The sequence below is a fragment of the Polypterus senegalus genome, chromosome 6 (genome assembly GCF_016835505.1).
Source record: "Polypterus senegalus isolate Bchr_013 chromosome 6, ASM1683550v1, whole genome shotgun sequence".
NCBI lineage: Eukaryota > Metazoa > Chordata > Cladistia > Polypteriformes > Polypteridae > Polypterus > Polypterus senegalus.
The window spans coordinates 47,833,203-47,851,060 of NC_053159.1; the positions used below are offsets into that span (position 1 = coordinate 47,833,203).

General features: G+C 34.0%; 1 protein-coding gene across 10 annotated transcripts in view; it reads right to left on the reverse strand.

Annotated features, from left to right (window-relative positions):
- satb2 (SATB homeobox 2) overlaps nt 1-17,858 on the reverse strand; it is a 218,572-nt gene that overhangs the window by 116,322 nt on the left and 84,392 nt on the right. For 9 of the 10 annotated variants that reach the window (XM_039755973.1, XM_039755974.1, XM_039755975.1 and 6 more), the window contains one exon: nt 3,681-3,857. In XM_039755973.1, coding sequence (XP_039611907.1) covers nt 3,681-3,857 — 177 coding nt within the window. The remainder of the gene's footprint in view (nt 1-3,680; nt 3,858-17,858) is intronic. The other variant, XM_039755979.1, reaches the window with a different exon arrangement.

Below are 17,858 nucleotides of genomic sequence, written 5' to 3' on the forward strand. Positions count from 1 at the left end.
ACTTTTGGCCTATTTCTCACTTACCTTTTCTGTCAGCTCACCAATTACTTAACTTCTAATAAACTGATGGCACTCTTTCAGTCTGGTTTCAGGGCACAGCACAGCTATGAAACTGCTCTGCTTTGGGTAACTAATGACTTGCTTATGGTAGTAGACTCTGGACAAACCAGCATATTCATTTCGTTAGATCTTAGCACCGCATTTGACACTGTCAGACATGACATTCTACTGTCCAGAATGGATAACATGCCGGGTGTCTCTGCCACTGCCCTCAAGTGGTTTAAGTCCTATCTGACTGAAAGGCAAGTGTTTGTCAGTCTTAGCAACAGCAGATCCAGCTCAGTGCCGGTCATACAAGGAGTTCCTTAGGGCTCTGTCCTCAGCCCTCTGCTCTTCTGTATTTATATGCTTCCCCTTGGCTATATCATTCATAGCTATGAACTGGGTTATCATTTTTATGCAGATGATACTCAACTCTATTTCAATGTTAAAGTGAAACTTCATCAGAGCTTTCTCAGCTCTTAACTTGCCTTAATGAAGTTAAAACCAGGATGAAGCAGAATTCTTTTAAATTAAACTGCAACAAAACTAAACTCCTGCAAATTGGCACTAAAGTGGAACTTAAGAAAATGAGTTCCTTTTCAGCCTCTCTTGACAGTGATCTCATCAGACCTTCTTCTAATGCAAGGAATTTTGCTGTCATTTTTGATTCCATCCACATTAACCACATTAAGAAACTCTCCTACTTTAACCTCCATAACATATTCTGTATTCGCCCATTCCTCTCCTTTTCTAATGCTGAGAAACTTGTCCATGCTTTTATCACATCCCACACTGATGAACATAACTGTCTTCTGGCAGATGCCACTTCTAATCTTATATCACAGCTTTAGTTGATTCAAAAGTCTGCTGCAAGAGTCCTAACATGAACCAGCAACAGCGATCACATAACACCCATCCTGCTTCACTTCCACTGGCTCCCTGTGTCTTACAGAATTGAATATAAAATTCTATTATTAATGTACAAAGCTTTAAATGGCCTCACGCTGGACTGCATCAGTGACCTTCTCTATTGCCGGGCTCCTGTTTTCCTATTAAGGTCCTCTGATTCTGGCAATCTTGTTATGCCCCATACTAGCCTGCACTCTTTGGGTGACAGGCCCTTTAACTGCATACTGGAAGGCTATTAACTTAACCTGACATTCTGCCTCCTCTTTCAGTCTTCCTCTCTGTTCAGATACTCAGTATAATTTGTGTGTGTGATATACAGTATCACAAATTATGCATTTTGTCTTTTTTTCTATTTAATGCCTTTGTATATCCTTTAACTATCTGTATTAATGTTATATTCAGGAAACATCTGTATCCAATGTTAAATATACTTGTTGTTTCTAGACTCTGTGAAGCACCTTGAGCATGGAAAAGGCACTATATATAAGTAAATATATTAGTTAATATCCCATATTTAGTATTGGGAAAAAGGAACCAATTACAGACAGTGAGAATGGAGATGTAGACTGGAGTAGGTTCCAATCTGACTTCCATTAATTATGTATGTGATCATTTAAAGGCTGAGATTTATGACCAACTACAACTTATTGTGTCCAGTGGAAACAAGTGAGTGTGAGGATTAGCCTATGCTATCAGTAAAGTAACAGAGTTTTGGTGGAAACAAACCAGTAAAGGAAGTAATTTGGTAAATACTGTAGGTTTGCCTGTCTGAAAGACACAAAAAGTGCAAAGAGTTATTATTTTTGTGTAAACTTAGCAAAAGAAATACACTGGTCATAGAGAAAATCTTTGTGGTAAACCACAGTCTACGCCTAATAGTCAAGGGAGGTAAGCATGGATAACAATGTGTGGGAGCGGGTACTTGAGGAAGTGCCAGGAGTTGATATAGAGACAAAAGAGTTTATCATTGGAATGAATTGCACAGGACTGCAGAGTGCAGTTGACCATGTTGCAAAAAAAAGTGTTGATTTTTATAAATTGATAAATGTTTTATGAATCAAAACTAAGTTTTGTGCTCATTATGTTTCTGTATTTGGTTGCTTTACCCTTTTAATAAACATTTGATCATAAAACAAATCAACATAAGGTCTTGCATCATATAAATTACACTTAAAATTCCAATATTGTATTATCCTCATAAGATATAAATAGCTAAACTTATAAACTTAAATGAGTCAACAGCCTAGCGCAGAATTCATACCATAAGGATTGGAAATTAGTTATAAATGACATTACATAATTATTTACAATTAAAATAAATTACTATACTTATAAGTAAAGTGCACTGTATAACGCTCATAATAATGTATGGAAAATCCAATGCTTTAACACTTTTTTCTTATAATTTATCATAATACGTTAGACAATATTTAGCTCTGAAGATATCAATTAGACAAAAGTCAAAAAACATATTTTGTTTTTAGTAACACACTTTGTAATTTTGCTAAGGATTCTGAAGTATAGGAGGTGACTCTATATTTTTTTTTTTTTGTAAAGTTCTCAGCCATCTTGGTAGTGTCAAAATTCCAGCTACTAAGATTTAAAATCAGCACACTTATTTCTGTATAATGCATGTTTACGGCTTGCTTATGATATACTAATGATGTGTGCCTGTCTCTTTAGTTGAAATAAGGTTTCATAAACAACATTAGTTTCTGCCCATCCAGAGTATCTCTGCTCACAGGAAGTAAGAAAAAACAAAACCTAATCAGCAAATGAGGACAGATGTTTATATACACTTGACTTGAGCATTCCTAGCTTTCATCCTCTTTCTGTGTACGTTGACCATTCGTTTGCTCAGAGGTTGATGCGCTTGCTGCTTCCTGAGCAGCTCTTCTTTTCTCCACGCTAGCGGCCCATTTCTTCTTTTCTTTCGTCTGCATCTTTTTTGCGTTAAAACTCATTAAGTTTGTGTTACAATTACTTAGTATTTTCACTTAATATGGCACGTACAGTGCATCCGGAAAGTATTCACAGCGCATCACTTTTTCCACATTTTGTTATGTTACAGCCTTATTCCAAAATGGATTAAATTCATTTTTTTCCTCAGAATTCTACACACAACACCCCATAATGACAACATGAAAAAAGTTTACTTGAAGTTTTTGCAAATTTCTTAAAAATAAAAATAAAAAGAGGAATAACCTTGGAGGTCAATCATTACCCTAAGAGCGGAGAGTAGATGTCACGTAGTATATGTGTAGCAAATTTCAGGTCAATAGGTCAAACAGTTTACAAGCTACAGGTGATATAAAATCCTGGACAGACAAACAGACAGCCACGATAGTGTATTATATAAGAAGATCATTCTACAGCTGGTTCAAAGATATCAGGCAATTTGCCAAAATTGTACAGTCTTGGGCATAAAATAAGTTGTATCAAACTAACTAATAATATTAAGTACCTTAATTTAAGATCTTTGAAATCAATCATTCCCAAAAAAGTTTTCAAATAAGAGGTACACGTGCTCTCACCAGCCAATATGTGCCTTGTGTGTTCACCGTAAAATTATATGGTACACCTTTTTAATTTGATCTTCACTGTTTTAATTAATCCTTTGAAAAAGACAGAATCAATTAATATTAATTAATTGATATATGTTAATTATTATTCATTCACCATATTAGTGTTTAAGTAAATCATTTTCAGGTTTTCAATTATTTTCTTACCTTGAGCTTGAGCAGCTGAACTATGTGAATACCCCAAAGCCAGCAGTGCAGTCTCCACAAGTTGGTTAAAAAGAACATCTTTCCGCACCAATACAAATTCAGCATGCTCTTCACGGCCCTCATATTCCAGTGGACTGTCCATCTGCTCAACTACACAGAAAACAGGGATCATCAGACCTGCAGGAAGCAAATAACCACATTAGTAACGAAATCTATAGACAACGTAAAATTGTGTGATGACACTATAACTACAGTACACAAAGACTCCTGGCCTCTAGTACTAACTATAGACATATTGAATATTATGCATATATGTTACAGTGCTAAGACAGAAAAAATATTAACTTCTCATCAACTTTAGAACACTTTTCACTTAAGCTTATACCTCAGAAATCTGGATGTGTTACTGGAGATTAGAAGTACTAGGGTGTTGTACTGTGTTAGCCATTATGAATGTCGTGAGAAGCCAAGTAAAATGACACCTTTTATTGGCTAACTAAAAAAGATTACAATATGCAAGTTTTCGAGGCAACTCAGGCCCCTTTTTCAGAGTTGCCTCGAAAGCTTGGAGATTAAAAAAGGTTGTATCCTTCATTCCTGTTTTACAATGCTACAGTAATGTTTTATACCACGTAGTGACAATGTGCATTTTTTATTGACCTGTATACTGGTCAACAGTTAGGTTTGGTACTCTGACCCACAAGCAAACATATCGTTCAGCAAGCTAAAAAGTGTACCATTAACTTCTCTGTAGTGCTGTCATTTTTTAAATACTTAAACCTTTTACACAAAGATCTATTATTTATGCCTATTAGTAATGCTAGTTTTATGCTGATTATATGTTGGTAACAATAAGTATGCAGTTTTCTTTTGTTTAAACATATTACACAAATTGGGCATGAACATAACAGAGTGTGAGAAGTTTCAGGAGTATATGAGAGGCATGAGGCATTTTCATTTATCATTAGCAAGCTGGACTACAAAAGAAAAATCCATGAAAAATCAAGTTAACAAGGTCAAAATGCAGTTTGTGTCTTGTTATTATCCAGGTGTCCATGGCACAAACATTGGACCTTTGCAGGATATTTACGTTAGTTTATTTAGCTCTATGCAACAAATACATTTGATTTGCATTGATGCTATTTTTTTATTCCACAAAATTTAATTAAATTTCTAGCTAATTGTTATCCTGGAAATGTAAAGGCAAACATCAAATAATTTTAGACTTTCTGAAAAGGATTGGCTCCAGCAGACCCCCGTGACCCTGTATTCGGATTCAGCGGGTTGGATAATGGATGGATGGATGAATATTAATAATTTAACTAATACTGGGGAAAACATAAACTGTTAATCATTATTATTATGTGAAGTATAAATGTAATTTTTCATTTGTATATTGACTTAAAAATACTAACAATAAGTTAATTGGTATTTATTAGCTGTTTTTAAGAGACCTATTGGTGCATATAATTATATTGTTGGGTTAACTATTTGTATAGCCTCGCACAACTTTACAAGCATGGAGTATTATCCATTTGATGGTACACGTTAAAACCTGCAGTTAAATATGCTCTCAAGCAGTGCCAAGTTAACATATTATTACCAAAGTAAGCATGCCAATCCATCAATTTTCTCAACAAGCTTTATCCAATAAAAGGCTGTAAAGTGTTAGAACCCATCACAGATCAAGGAAAGAACCAACTCTGGATGAGATCCCAAAACATTACAGAGAACATTTTATTGTTTCCAGTTAATACTGAACACACCTTTGGGATGTGGGATGAAACCAACATCTTGCGAACATTAACAGAATGTGTAACTCTGCAAAAATGGAATACAATGCTGGTCTCAGTAGCTGTGAGGCAGTTGTGCCAAGGAGTGTGCCATCTTCAAACCACCCAGAGTGTTAAAATATCTAAATTCAAGTTTACACATGCCATTCTAACATTTAATAATATGAATCTACCAAAATAAATATAGTGCCAAATAAAGCCATCAGAGGGAGCAAATCTTAGTAAACGTAAATTTGCAGTTTTGACAAGCATTATGAGTATCTAATGGTTATGCCACATTTCAATTAGAAGCCACCTTCTTTCATCCAAAAAAAAAACAAACAAATGAAGGATGCACTACTTTAAAACAATTGTTACAGAGGTACCCAGCCAAGGGATCATTTTGAAACCACAACACAATGCTTTCAATATATTTCTCACATGTCATACTGTCTAGAGAATAAAGCAAAGTTTAAAAAGAGAATTTGTTCTATAAATCACCTTCTTAATTTTTTTTCAAAAAAAGAACATGCACTGAACAAAAGTATATTTGTTTATGTAAGAAGATACTGTGGAATTATTCAGTATGAGAAAATCTCAACTGTGCTCTAAAGTAGTAATCAAATATCACTTTGTCATTTATGGAAGATACAGTATGTGGCAGAAAGTCCAAACATCCAACCTGTAATGCTTTATTACAAATTTGTTATGCATGGCAGTCAATCAACTGTGCTTGGACTATACTTTAAAATGCTGGTTATCTGGAAATGTTGTGTCTGAACAGAGCTGTCTACTCATTCCCTGGAGTGCAGGGTATAACTCCTTTATAAAGTACATTGAATAAACCAGGATAATGTCAAAATGGCAAACCTACTGAAAGTGATTCTTTCTAAAGATTTTTTATTACTCTCTTTGAAAATTACATAAATATTAATCAATTACAAATCAGTAAGACATACTCAAGGTATTAATTAGATATATATTGTTAGTCAAAAGCTATAAAATGTACTGTCTGGCTAGTTTTTCATAGCACTAATGGAACCAAAGGGCTACTATTTTTTTCACTATAATAATTTTTAACAATTGCCTAAACTTTGAAGCTGTTATTTGTATAGGCCCTTTATGGAATTTTCAAAGATTCACTTTTATGTTGTTAATTAACTGATCTTATTTCATGCTTGATTCCATTTTGACCTGATACTTTAGGTCTTCAAAAGAATATGTGCTATGGTGATAACAATGCAGTATAAATCTATTTTTGAGTCACTGATTTTGTTTTCTTCGGAAGGAGTATAGTGAGGAAAATTACAAGCAAATATGCGACAAGCAGCAGAGGAATACATAAATGTGTTTTTTTATTCATGATTTTTTTAGGGCTGCCAGTCACACTGATTTTTTCCTTTAATTGTGCTACATCTCATCCATGAAGTTAAACTGTAAATGCAACAATTCTCTCATTAAGTGCCAGCAGACTCCATGATTGTTAATTGGTTATACTTTTATTGATGCTCGCTATATTTTGCTTTCCTTTTCAGCATACCAGGCATGCTCAGATTGCCAGGCATTTTAACATATAATATCTTCCTTTGACTAGTCAAAATTATTTACTGTCAAATAAAAATTTTATTGTGTATATTAAAAATGTCATTTTTACTACATACAATGTGAATTTAATAAATATATGCCTATAGGCCTACTTTAAAATAGCAATGCAAGACATCAACAATTTAATATTGACTGGTCAGAATGCAAATTACTTATATCTATAATGAACTTCATATTATAAGCAGTAATTGAGAGGTTCCAGTCTAAGATGTTGTAATTACATATTCACTAATCATATTTAGGCAAATGGTTTTAACTTTATGTTTTGTCTTGTTACAATTTTGGATTCCTACGATTACATCTTCAACAGTTACATTTTTAGAGTTATCTGTAATTACATTTTGAATAGATGGAATATGCATTGCTGCGGTGGGCTGGCGCCCTGCCGGGGTTTGTTCCCTGCCTTGCGCTCTGTGTTGGCTGGGATTGGCTCCAGCAGACTCCCATGACCCTGTAGTTAGGATATAGTGGGTTAGATAATGGATGGATGGAATCTGCATTGATGATGTGTGCAATTCTGTTCTCACTGACAGCTGTTTCCATTAATGGAGCTTTCAGTTAGATATGCTGTATTAGCAAGAACATTTTTGACAAATCAAAGTTGAATTTCAAACTTCTACTTACAATTTGACATATTTAATTCCAACACGTTAAAGATATATTGAGCATCTGAAATTCAAACTTAATTATTACTAAAAAAATACATGGGAGAAATCCTTAATTTTCAAAACCAAAAATGTACAGACTAGAATTTTGACCTGTTAAAATACACATGTAGATACTGAAAATATGAAATAGCAATTAACACAAAACTTTAAATGTTAAAACAGCATCCCTTATATTTGCTCATACATCTTCAACTTTAAAAATCTTGTTCCAATTTAAAAAATGGGACAGATTTTATTGAATGACTGCTTTTAAATTCCCTAGAACAAGTGTGATGCTAATTCCAAAAAATATTTTTTGTTCATTAGATATTGTTGGGTGTGCTTTACAGGAAGGACTAGTAGAGATTTGCCAAGAGTAGCATATCTTTTATCCTACTAGTCCTTCAGACTGTTAAAATGTTGTGCTAAACTCTAGCCTAAAAACATGGCACTCCATTCAAATGATATCAAATACCATTTACCCTACCCACCTAGAAAGAAGAATATTTATTTTGAATAAATCACTGTAAAAATACTGAAATATGAAAAAGTTTAGCAATTGCTCAAAATATGCTTAAATAATTAAAACAAAATCAAGGGAAAATGCTTGTCAGATTGATAAAAAGAAAGCTTTGAACTGTTCTTTGTAAAATTATCTGAAATTTTAAATAAAATACAGCATTTTTTTCTCTTGGTGTTATGTTAGGTGAGTCAAGATTTTCCAGCTGAGTGAAAGACAGCATGCTAGTGGTGTTCTGTAAATTTTAACAGTAGATTATTCATTAAACAGTAATGTCTCATTGAGATTAACCCCAAACAGAGCTGTTAGTGGATTAGGAACCACTGTGACTCCAAGACTTTCTCAACATAGGCAAAGACTATATTGCAAAAAGCTCTGAACAGAGAATAATCAATAAATATACAATACTGTTTACTAATGCTTATTCCTGATCAGGGTTGCACTGGGCTGGAGCCGATCTCAGCAAGCACAGGACACAAGGCAGGAGCAGTCTCCTGAACAGGGCAGCAATCCAATGCATTGTGAACACATTCACACACTGGGGCCAATTTACAGTCTCCAGTCTACATAATCTGCATGTCTGTGGATTATGAGAGGAAACTGGAGCACCATTAAGAAGGTCACATTAATTTCGAGAGAACTCCATGCAGGAAAGTCCCTGGTATCTTTACTGTGAGGCGGCAGTACTACCACGCCATCTGGCCAACCTGTTCCCAAATAATGTGACCCAAAAGCATGAGGAATGTGGACATAACACATGAAGTGTTTCAGTTACATTTTTGCTATCTAACAGTCTAAAACAGGATTATAGTAAATTTGTTATGTGCACTAAATGCAGAGAAAACTTCTGCAAAGATAATGGGCATGAAAATGGACTGGCTCTTCATAAATCATCACAAAGCAGTATATTTTTTTATAGACTGTAGATGATCAAGGAGAAAATAATAGTGGCTTAACAAGTAATCAAATAGATACCTCTAAGTGGTATCAAAGGGCAAAACTATTCATATTAAAGTATAGATAAGTGATAGATTTTAATGAGGTGATAAAAAACTTTGCTGACAATGTTGATGAATCCTGCGATAGTTAGCCTTCCTCTTTCAGAAGCCAGGTTTCTAGTTTCAGGTATACTAAATTACACTATATACATACAGAATTAGGATAAGTGTTCTAAATTGTTGGTTTACTTTTTTGACAAAAGCTTGTAGAGTATCAGGAGAGTGAGATATAAAGAGTTTAATCCTCCATGTATAATAAGACCTTGAATGAAGCTGAACTTTAATAATACCTATAACATTTAAGCTTAACAAAAACCATCAGCATTTACAAAAAAGGCATGAACTGTACAAGTATAATGATTTTATACTTGAAATATCATCACTTTTGCAAATCTCTCAATAGCCCAGTATTTAAAGATATTTTGTGTGATTTGCATAGTTTGTTAAGATATACAGTAAATGCCATGCTGTAAAGTTGGTGAAACTACAGATAGAACCTACTGTAAGATGTAGTTTAATACTGGAGTGTTGATAATGTTAGGGTTTTGATTGGTGACAATATCTCTGTGAATATGGTGGTCTACTGATTTCCTGTTCTTCCTGTTTTCTTTTGTTGAACTTATGCAAATGCAGTTGGTAATTTGGCAGTTGTTGCAATATGCAATTGCTACTCCTGTTCCAAAATTCTGTTTTATAAATGTTCTACCCTAGGTAACTGTCCAGAGTGTACCTGCCCTTTGTCAGCAGCATCAGTCACAAATATATTATCCTTCCTGTATCCCAAATTTTGGACATTGTGGTAATTTTAAACTCAAAATTGGCCCTATACTGCAAAGGGGTCTGTGCTGTGATGCACTGGTGAGCTGACTAGGATTGTCAAGGCCAAGTCCCTATGACCCTACAGTGGGCTGGAAAATGGGTAAATGTTTGTGTTTTTCATAGTAGATGTTAGATAAAAAGATCCAATATGATACACATGCAGGTTAGCAGAACTGGAAGACATGTAAGTCATTTGTATGCTCAGTGTGAGTGAATTAGTGTGCCTTTCACTGGATAGCTCCAACCCGCAACAAGCCTGTACTGGAATAAGGGGGTTCAAAAAATCATAAAATAGATGGAAACAAGACAAATACAGGCACAGATGACAGAAGTGGAGTGAAAAGGATGTTTGTGACTACATTATTTCATTGGATTAGATTGTATTGATGCTGTAGAGAGAGAGAAGACCCTGGTTTGACTCCTAAGTAGGATAAATTCTTTTGTTTGAGTTAAATAAAAACAGTTGCTTAATTTGAAATATTTATTGCAAAGGCCGTAGAATTAGGATGTCAGCTGCAGTACTCAGCAGTTGCTTTACTTAGTTTTTTACAATTATGTTTTAATGTTATAACTTTACTAGTTTAAAAAAAACACCAGCACCAGCACCAAACACCAGTAATCAATCTAATAATGCCTGCAAAGAACTCTGAAATCTTCCACTGGTTCAAGCTAAACTCTATTACTCTGTAGGTAGGGAAATAAATGTGATATTTCACTAAAAAGAAGCCTTTGATCTTTTTCATATTAAACTAAATATTCTGATATTTTAGTTGTGCCAACTTCTCTATAATCTAAGAATGTGACTTGCTAACACTGAATTTTGCATTGTCTTTATCTTTAAAATCAGGTCACATATCTGCATCCACATTTAAGATAAATATTCTTCTCAGTGTATTCATGCACTTAACTGTTTCACTAAGTACTAGTGGTAAGTGGATGATTTACCCAGGGTTGATTTTTTTATGTTTTAAACATAGAATCCAATACAGACTTCATCAACCGATTGGTGACAGATGACTAAAATGTAAGCAACCAAGTGTTGGCCCTAATAATTATTCATGAAATATGGTAAAAGTACTCAGACATTTGTTTAATCCCCAGAGGACAGACTTTGGCTACTTACAACTCTAAAACTGGAAGAAGCAGATTCAAACTGACTGATAACTGTGTTGTTATTTCAGGAAGGCATTGCAGAAAGGAGATGTGCCAGGGGATGAAAAATCAAAAGAATAATCAGTAAATGGGCAGAGGTCAATACCAGGAAAAACGCAAAAATATTAAAGCACCAAAGCCTAAAACCTAAACCAAAAGTTGTTAGTTAAAAGAGCTGTTGCAATGCCCTGTCTCACTGAAAAAAATCAAGACATCTTTTGGATATTACAGTAGCACAATGCCATCTTCAGTACCCTCCAAGGAATACTTCAAGGGATTACATGGTATCAATATAAGCATATCTCCAACAACAAAATACCACCGATCAACAAAATGTCAATGTTGCTAAAAAAACTTCCAACATGATAAATAAATAACAATAAAACATTGTGGAAATTTGAAAACTATCAAAAAAAGTAAAAAAAAAAACTAACAAAGCAAAAAACATTGTCTTAAAATCATCAGAAACATTTCAATAACATAAATAGTATAAAACACTTTTAATACAAATTATCTATAACAATTATCTAAATTGCAGTCTTCCAAGAGTCCTCCTGCTCTTCCTAACCCCTCGTGTCATCCTAAGATTACGCAGAAACTACTTGTTCATTTTGGCATCGATTGCCTTATTCTACTTGTAAAGCTACATTTGTTGCTCACTTACAACTACTCCAATTAATTTATACTTTAAGAAATTATCACTTTATAAGAAGTAGATGGTGAGTGCTTTGGGTATCAACATTATTGATATCAAAGCACATGATCATTTTTGTTATTACAAAATGTAACTGTTTGTATCAAACTGTTGAAACTTTCAGAGGCTTGTTAGGGACTGTACAGGTCTGTTCTAGTATGACTGATGAACATTGATGTTATAAAAAGCAGTCACAAACTAACAAGGCAGTAAAAACATTCTACAGGAATAATTCAAATATTAATTATTGACGTTCAATTATATAATATATTAAATAATATTGTTCTATTTTTATTTGACTTAAGTTAGAGCTTAAATTATAAACTATAGGATAAAATGTGTCAATGTGTTACACCTAATAAGAAAAACTCGACTCAAGTCATTTCACTTGTATTATATGATCAAAAGTTTTTTGAAACCTGTTACACCTATAAGAGATTGTTGGACTTCCAATTCCAAAACCAAGGGGATTATTATGGAGTCCACCCCTTGCCAAACCCCTGGCATTATAAAAGCCTCCACTCACCTGGGAATGCTTCCTATCATATTTTACAGTGCGTCTGTGGGAATTTGTGCCCACTCAGTCAAAACAGCATTTATGGGGTCAAGTACTGATGCTGAACAAGAAGACCTGGATCTCAGCTGACTTTGCAATTCATCTCAAAGGTGTTCAGTAGGGTTGAGATAGAGCTCTGTGCAGGTCATTTGAGTTCTTACACACAGAAATTGTCAAACCATGTCATATCAGCTTAGATTAGGTGTCCCTAATTTACGATGTGCTTTCCTTGTAACTACCTCTATAATTACAGAGGATTATTAGGTGTTATTACTTTGTATTTACTGTGTAACACAATGTAATTTTGAGGTAAAGAACACAATTATAATTGTTATTCCACAATTTATATACATACATACATACTTATAAAAACTGTGGAATAACAATTACAATTGAGTACGTAATTATAGAGTTTCACTCTTTTACACAGTAAGGACATGGTAATAACACCTAGTTACTCTGTAATTATACAGGTAATTACATGGTAAGTACAGAATAATCTGCACAGATGTACGGTCTTGCTGGAACAGAAAAAGGCCGGATTTGTTTTTAGACATTGGCACAGTGTGAAAAGGTGTTCTAATTTGCGTACTCCATTCTTCTTCCCACATTCTGAAGACATGCATGTTAGGTTGCAGTTCTTAATTTGCCATGTGAGAAAGTGTGTGCATATGTGTGTTTATTTGATAGTGCCCTGCAATAGATTTATACCCCTGGACTCCTGAAATGCACAAAACAGATTCAACATTTAACTCTTGTTTTGCTATTGTACTTTATTAGCCTTTATTTTAAACTCAGTTTTTAATATAAAATGTTTCTTTTTTTGTGTAAATTCCAATTATGCAGAAAATGTTAAGCTACTCACATAAATGTAGCTGACTATTTTAAACTGTAAGTTAAAAGAAGAAAAAAAATGTAAACCACATCAAATTCAAAGTTTTACTTAATTCAACAAGTTATTTTTACTATATATATACTACAATGCAAAGCTTATTATATGTGTTTGTGCATTTTAGGTACTACCTATTATTTCCAATTAATGTGTTTTATTAGACAAAAACAAAAGATTAACTATGCAAAATAGGGGACTTAAATAAAAAAAACGTGTTTCATATGATGGCACGGCTACCATGCCGAGAACACATGGAGAACCCTGAAACACTAAGAGTGTCTGACTAACTGAATCAGTTGATTGTAAAGTCAATTCCTCTCTTTGGTGGCACGAAAAAAGCCAGAGGCACTGGGCGAGTCTATAATAAACAATTTTATTTATAGGCTGTGGGCTTTTTGACTGAAGAAAACAACAACATGTGCTGTTAGCCCCCCTCTTGTGATTTAGCTATGCTTCTTTATATAGGTTATCTTTAATGAAAAATTAACAAAAAATTTGTGGAGGCAGCACATACCTAACACCTAGATATGATTCAACCTCAGAACTAGTTGGCTACCTAATGATATATTTATCTTTGGCTCAAGTACTTTGGTTGCACTTCTACCATATGCTGTTGTTCTTGTCCTGCCTGGAGTTTTGAATTAAAAAAAGCAAAAACTAGTCACTTCACCAACTAAGCCTATTCTGACCTTAATGCGCCTCTTTGAAAATGACAAATAAAACACCAGTTTTGGTAATCAACTAATAGGTGGAGTAATCGACAACAGCGCATAAATAACAATTATCACATGCTTCAGTTAGATGGACTACCAACATCCTTTGCCCTCAGTTAATGGCTTTAGTCTGTATGTCAACAGCAAAGGGGTGAAAAGCATGTTCCTTTGTGCCTTCTTTAAACAGAAATCTTAAGTAATGTTCTGTACCTGGCACCTCTCATGGCCTAGTCCAGGGCTGTACAAACATAGATTCTGGAGGGCCACAGTGGCTGCAGGGTTTCATTCAAATTATCTTCTTAATGAGTGGTCATTTATACAGAATGCTTAATTGTTTATTTTACCTTAAGTAGCAATCAAAAAATAATGAGATGCAAAGTGAGCCAGCGTCCATCATATAATATTGGAAAGTAAACAAAGGTCAAGTTCTAATAAATATCAATCTGTTCAAGCCCACAAAAAGTTCGATGATGTCTTTAGAAAAAAAAAAGTAAACATTTGGAAGTGTCTGCTTAAGCAGAATAAGAGTACCAACAAGGCATGGAAATAAATAATGGGTTTAATAACAAGAACTGGCATCTAATTAACACATGGATGTGAGTGAAATTAGTTGGGGTTTGAAATCCCATTTTAGTTGGTCATCTGTTGGCTCACTTCACATCCCATTTTTTTGGCTGCAAGTTAAGGAAAAAAGAAACAATTAAGGGGCCGAGTCTCAAAAAGCAAGTCAATTGAAATGTAGGGAAAAGAAGTTAATTAGTAGCAGAAAGTTTCATTAATTAGGAGAGTGGCAGGAAGGAAAACATGCTGAAACTGTGTCTCCTCAGGGTCTGAGTTGAAAAACCCTGCAGTACAATTAATGTCTTAAGATTTAAAGTACATAGTATTAAAATTAAGACTTGTTGTAAGATGTTTTTTTCTTTGAACTTTGTGCTTAGGATGCTGGGTAAGCAACAAAGGGAATTATATGTTAAAACCTAAACTAAGTGACATTTTGCTACAAGAGTGGGATAGTGAAAGTTGAAGAACCATAAGCAAACAAAAAACACAACTTGCTATGCATCTATTGTTATACTGTTTCTGCTCAATCGTTTCACAAGTTAAAATGATACCACTACAGATTGTTATAGTTCTGAAAGCGAAGGTAAAGACCTTTAAAATGCTGTAGCATCTCATTGTTAACATGTACATCATCAAAAAAAAACCTGGAGCTAATGAGGCAAGTAACAACTGTTAATGTCATAGTATACAGTATGATATTATAGAGCTTTTATTCAAAGATATTTGAGGTAATATGATATGTAGACAGCAACACAGAAAGATTAATCACAGATCCACTACCACATGTGCTTAATATGACAAAGCCAAAGCCAATAGACTAAATGGACTCCTGAAACTTAATATGACGTGACACCAATAAGCATAATTGAAACACTAGAATTAAGAATTAGGAAACTGCAGACAGATGGAAGTTCTGTAGAATTAAACAATAGAAACTAGGTCCACCTAGACACATATTTAGCCTCTCCACAACATATTCCTCATGAAATATTAAGTAGGTGCTGAGACGTAGCCATGAGCAAAAGCCTAATTGAAAAATGAGAAAGACAAACAGAACAAAACAGAACATGGCTTTGACCTGACTGACAGCCGTTTGTCATTTAACTGAGATATATATTGTGACTTTTTCCACGTGAATCTCCATGCAGGGAAAATGAATGCTATTACATTAAAAAAAAGAGTGAAAAAAATATAAAGAAGTCTATTTTCAGTGAAAAAAAATGGTAGAGATCAAATCAACAACATGTGGAAACTTCCCAGCGATGCAAATGGAAAACAAGGCAACATTGTATAACGTACAGTGCATTGTTTATTAAGTACAAACAAGAAAGGACAACAAACTAAAGACTTCAGTCTGTGTTCTTGCTTAGAGGAAAGGCGTTACAAAGTAGGTTTAAACCCACAGTTAAATGAAGCCTTCCTGATCATTTGTGATTGGTATTACCTATAAATATGGGGAAATCCTATATGAAAAACAAATAAGTTCATGCAGAATATGCAAACATAAACTTATACATAACATGCAGTAGCTTTTCTCCGAGTTCAGTCTTCTAGTGAAAAATACCTGGTAGAATTTTAGACTAAACTCTATTTTTTCTTTTTTGTTTTTTTGATTAGCTTCATGTAGCCACGAGTTTCTTGCAAATTGCATTCTGAAGTGAAATGCGTCTCTGCCTAAAATATTGTTTCAGGGGTTTCTCTCTTACTTTTTGGTCTCTCGATTTATAATTAATGTATCAAATGAGACAAAATAGTGAAAAAATAGAGCTTTCTCAATGATTAAGTGATCTCTGTTATATAGTATGGTAAAGTTTTTATTCATAAAATGAATGAACAGGTAAATAAATGGAACAACAAAAGAAAACAGCAACAACTAAATCTGTAAACATCTTGTTTCTGGTAAACATTTAAACACTACCCAACCACCTCAAGTAATCACAAAGCATGCAATCACAATGTCTTTGAGCAAACTAGATTAAAATTTAAAGCAGCAAGAAAACATTTTTGACACAATGTATTCACACACAATAGTTATGCTAACTGATCTAAAGACAAAAAAAATTAATTGGCAAAGCACAGTGATAGAATGAAAATAAGTGCACTTGAGAGAAACATTTTATATAGAAATGAAAAAATAGACATAGCACCTATAAAATGCAGGATGGAAAAGGTGATTTGAACATGAACACAGGTATAGCCATATAAAGAGAACAGAGAGCAAAAGCAGCAGAAGGTAAAAATGAGTCCACCAAGTGTTGCAAAAAAAGCTTTAGAAAACTGTTAAGTCTGATGTCAAAAGGTTTGTTTATCATCACATCTGCCACTTCTGTTTTCATCATCTGACATAATATAAAATGCTTTGCTACCACCACCAGCATCCTCTGCCTTACTCAATTAGATTTGTTCTTTCTTATTTATCCTACATCTTAAAAGAGTTACAAAATCATAGACCTTCTTTGACAACCATCACTAGCAAGAACTAGCACAATCACAAAACTTCTTGCACATCCTTCTATGTATATCTATAAATACTATATTTGCAAGTAAATAAATTTAGTTTTATATGTTTAAAATCTCTAATAAGAGCTCTCAAAACAAATTATGCTTATTGTAATTTGAGTTACAAAATCTTGCTTTTCTATGTATATTTAAAATTGAAATTGAAATTCTGGCTGTAGTAATTCATTTGTGTTATTCACCCTAATTATTGTTTATATTCCTCCCTCTGCAAATGGGGACTCAGAAACAGAAATTATTCACTCTATAAAGAACACTCTAACTATTGACCATGTTGACACTGAAGTTATAATATGCTGTCACTACTTCCACCATGTGACTTTTGAAGAAACAATGATAAACTTCCATCACTATGTATAATGTTCCACTTGGGGAAAAAAGCTGGACCTGCTCTATTCAAAACTTTTAAATGCCTTTTAATGTAAACCTGTGGCACCTTTACACTGATCTGATCACAATCTGATCCATATTCCTCCCAACTACAAGTCTATTATTAAAAAACCAACATGGTACCCCCTGGATAGTGAGGAAATAAAGCCTTTAGGATATGGTGGCTCTGCATGACTGCTTCCAAAGGACAGACTGAAAAATTATGTGTGAGTCACATACTGTAGGGGTGATATCGAAGGACCCAGACAATGCATCACAGATTATATTAACTTCTGTGTCGACACTACTGCACATTCAAAAACAGTGTGCACCATTCCAAAACACAAGACCTAGATTATTAAG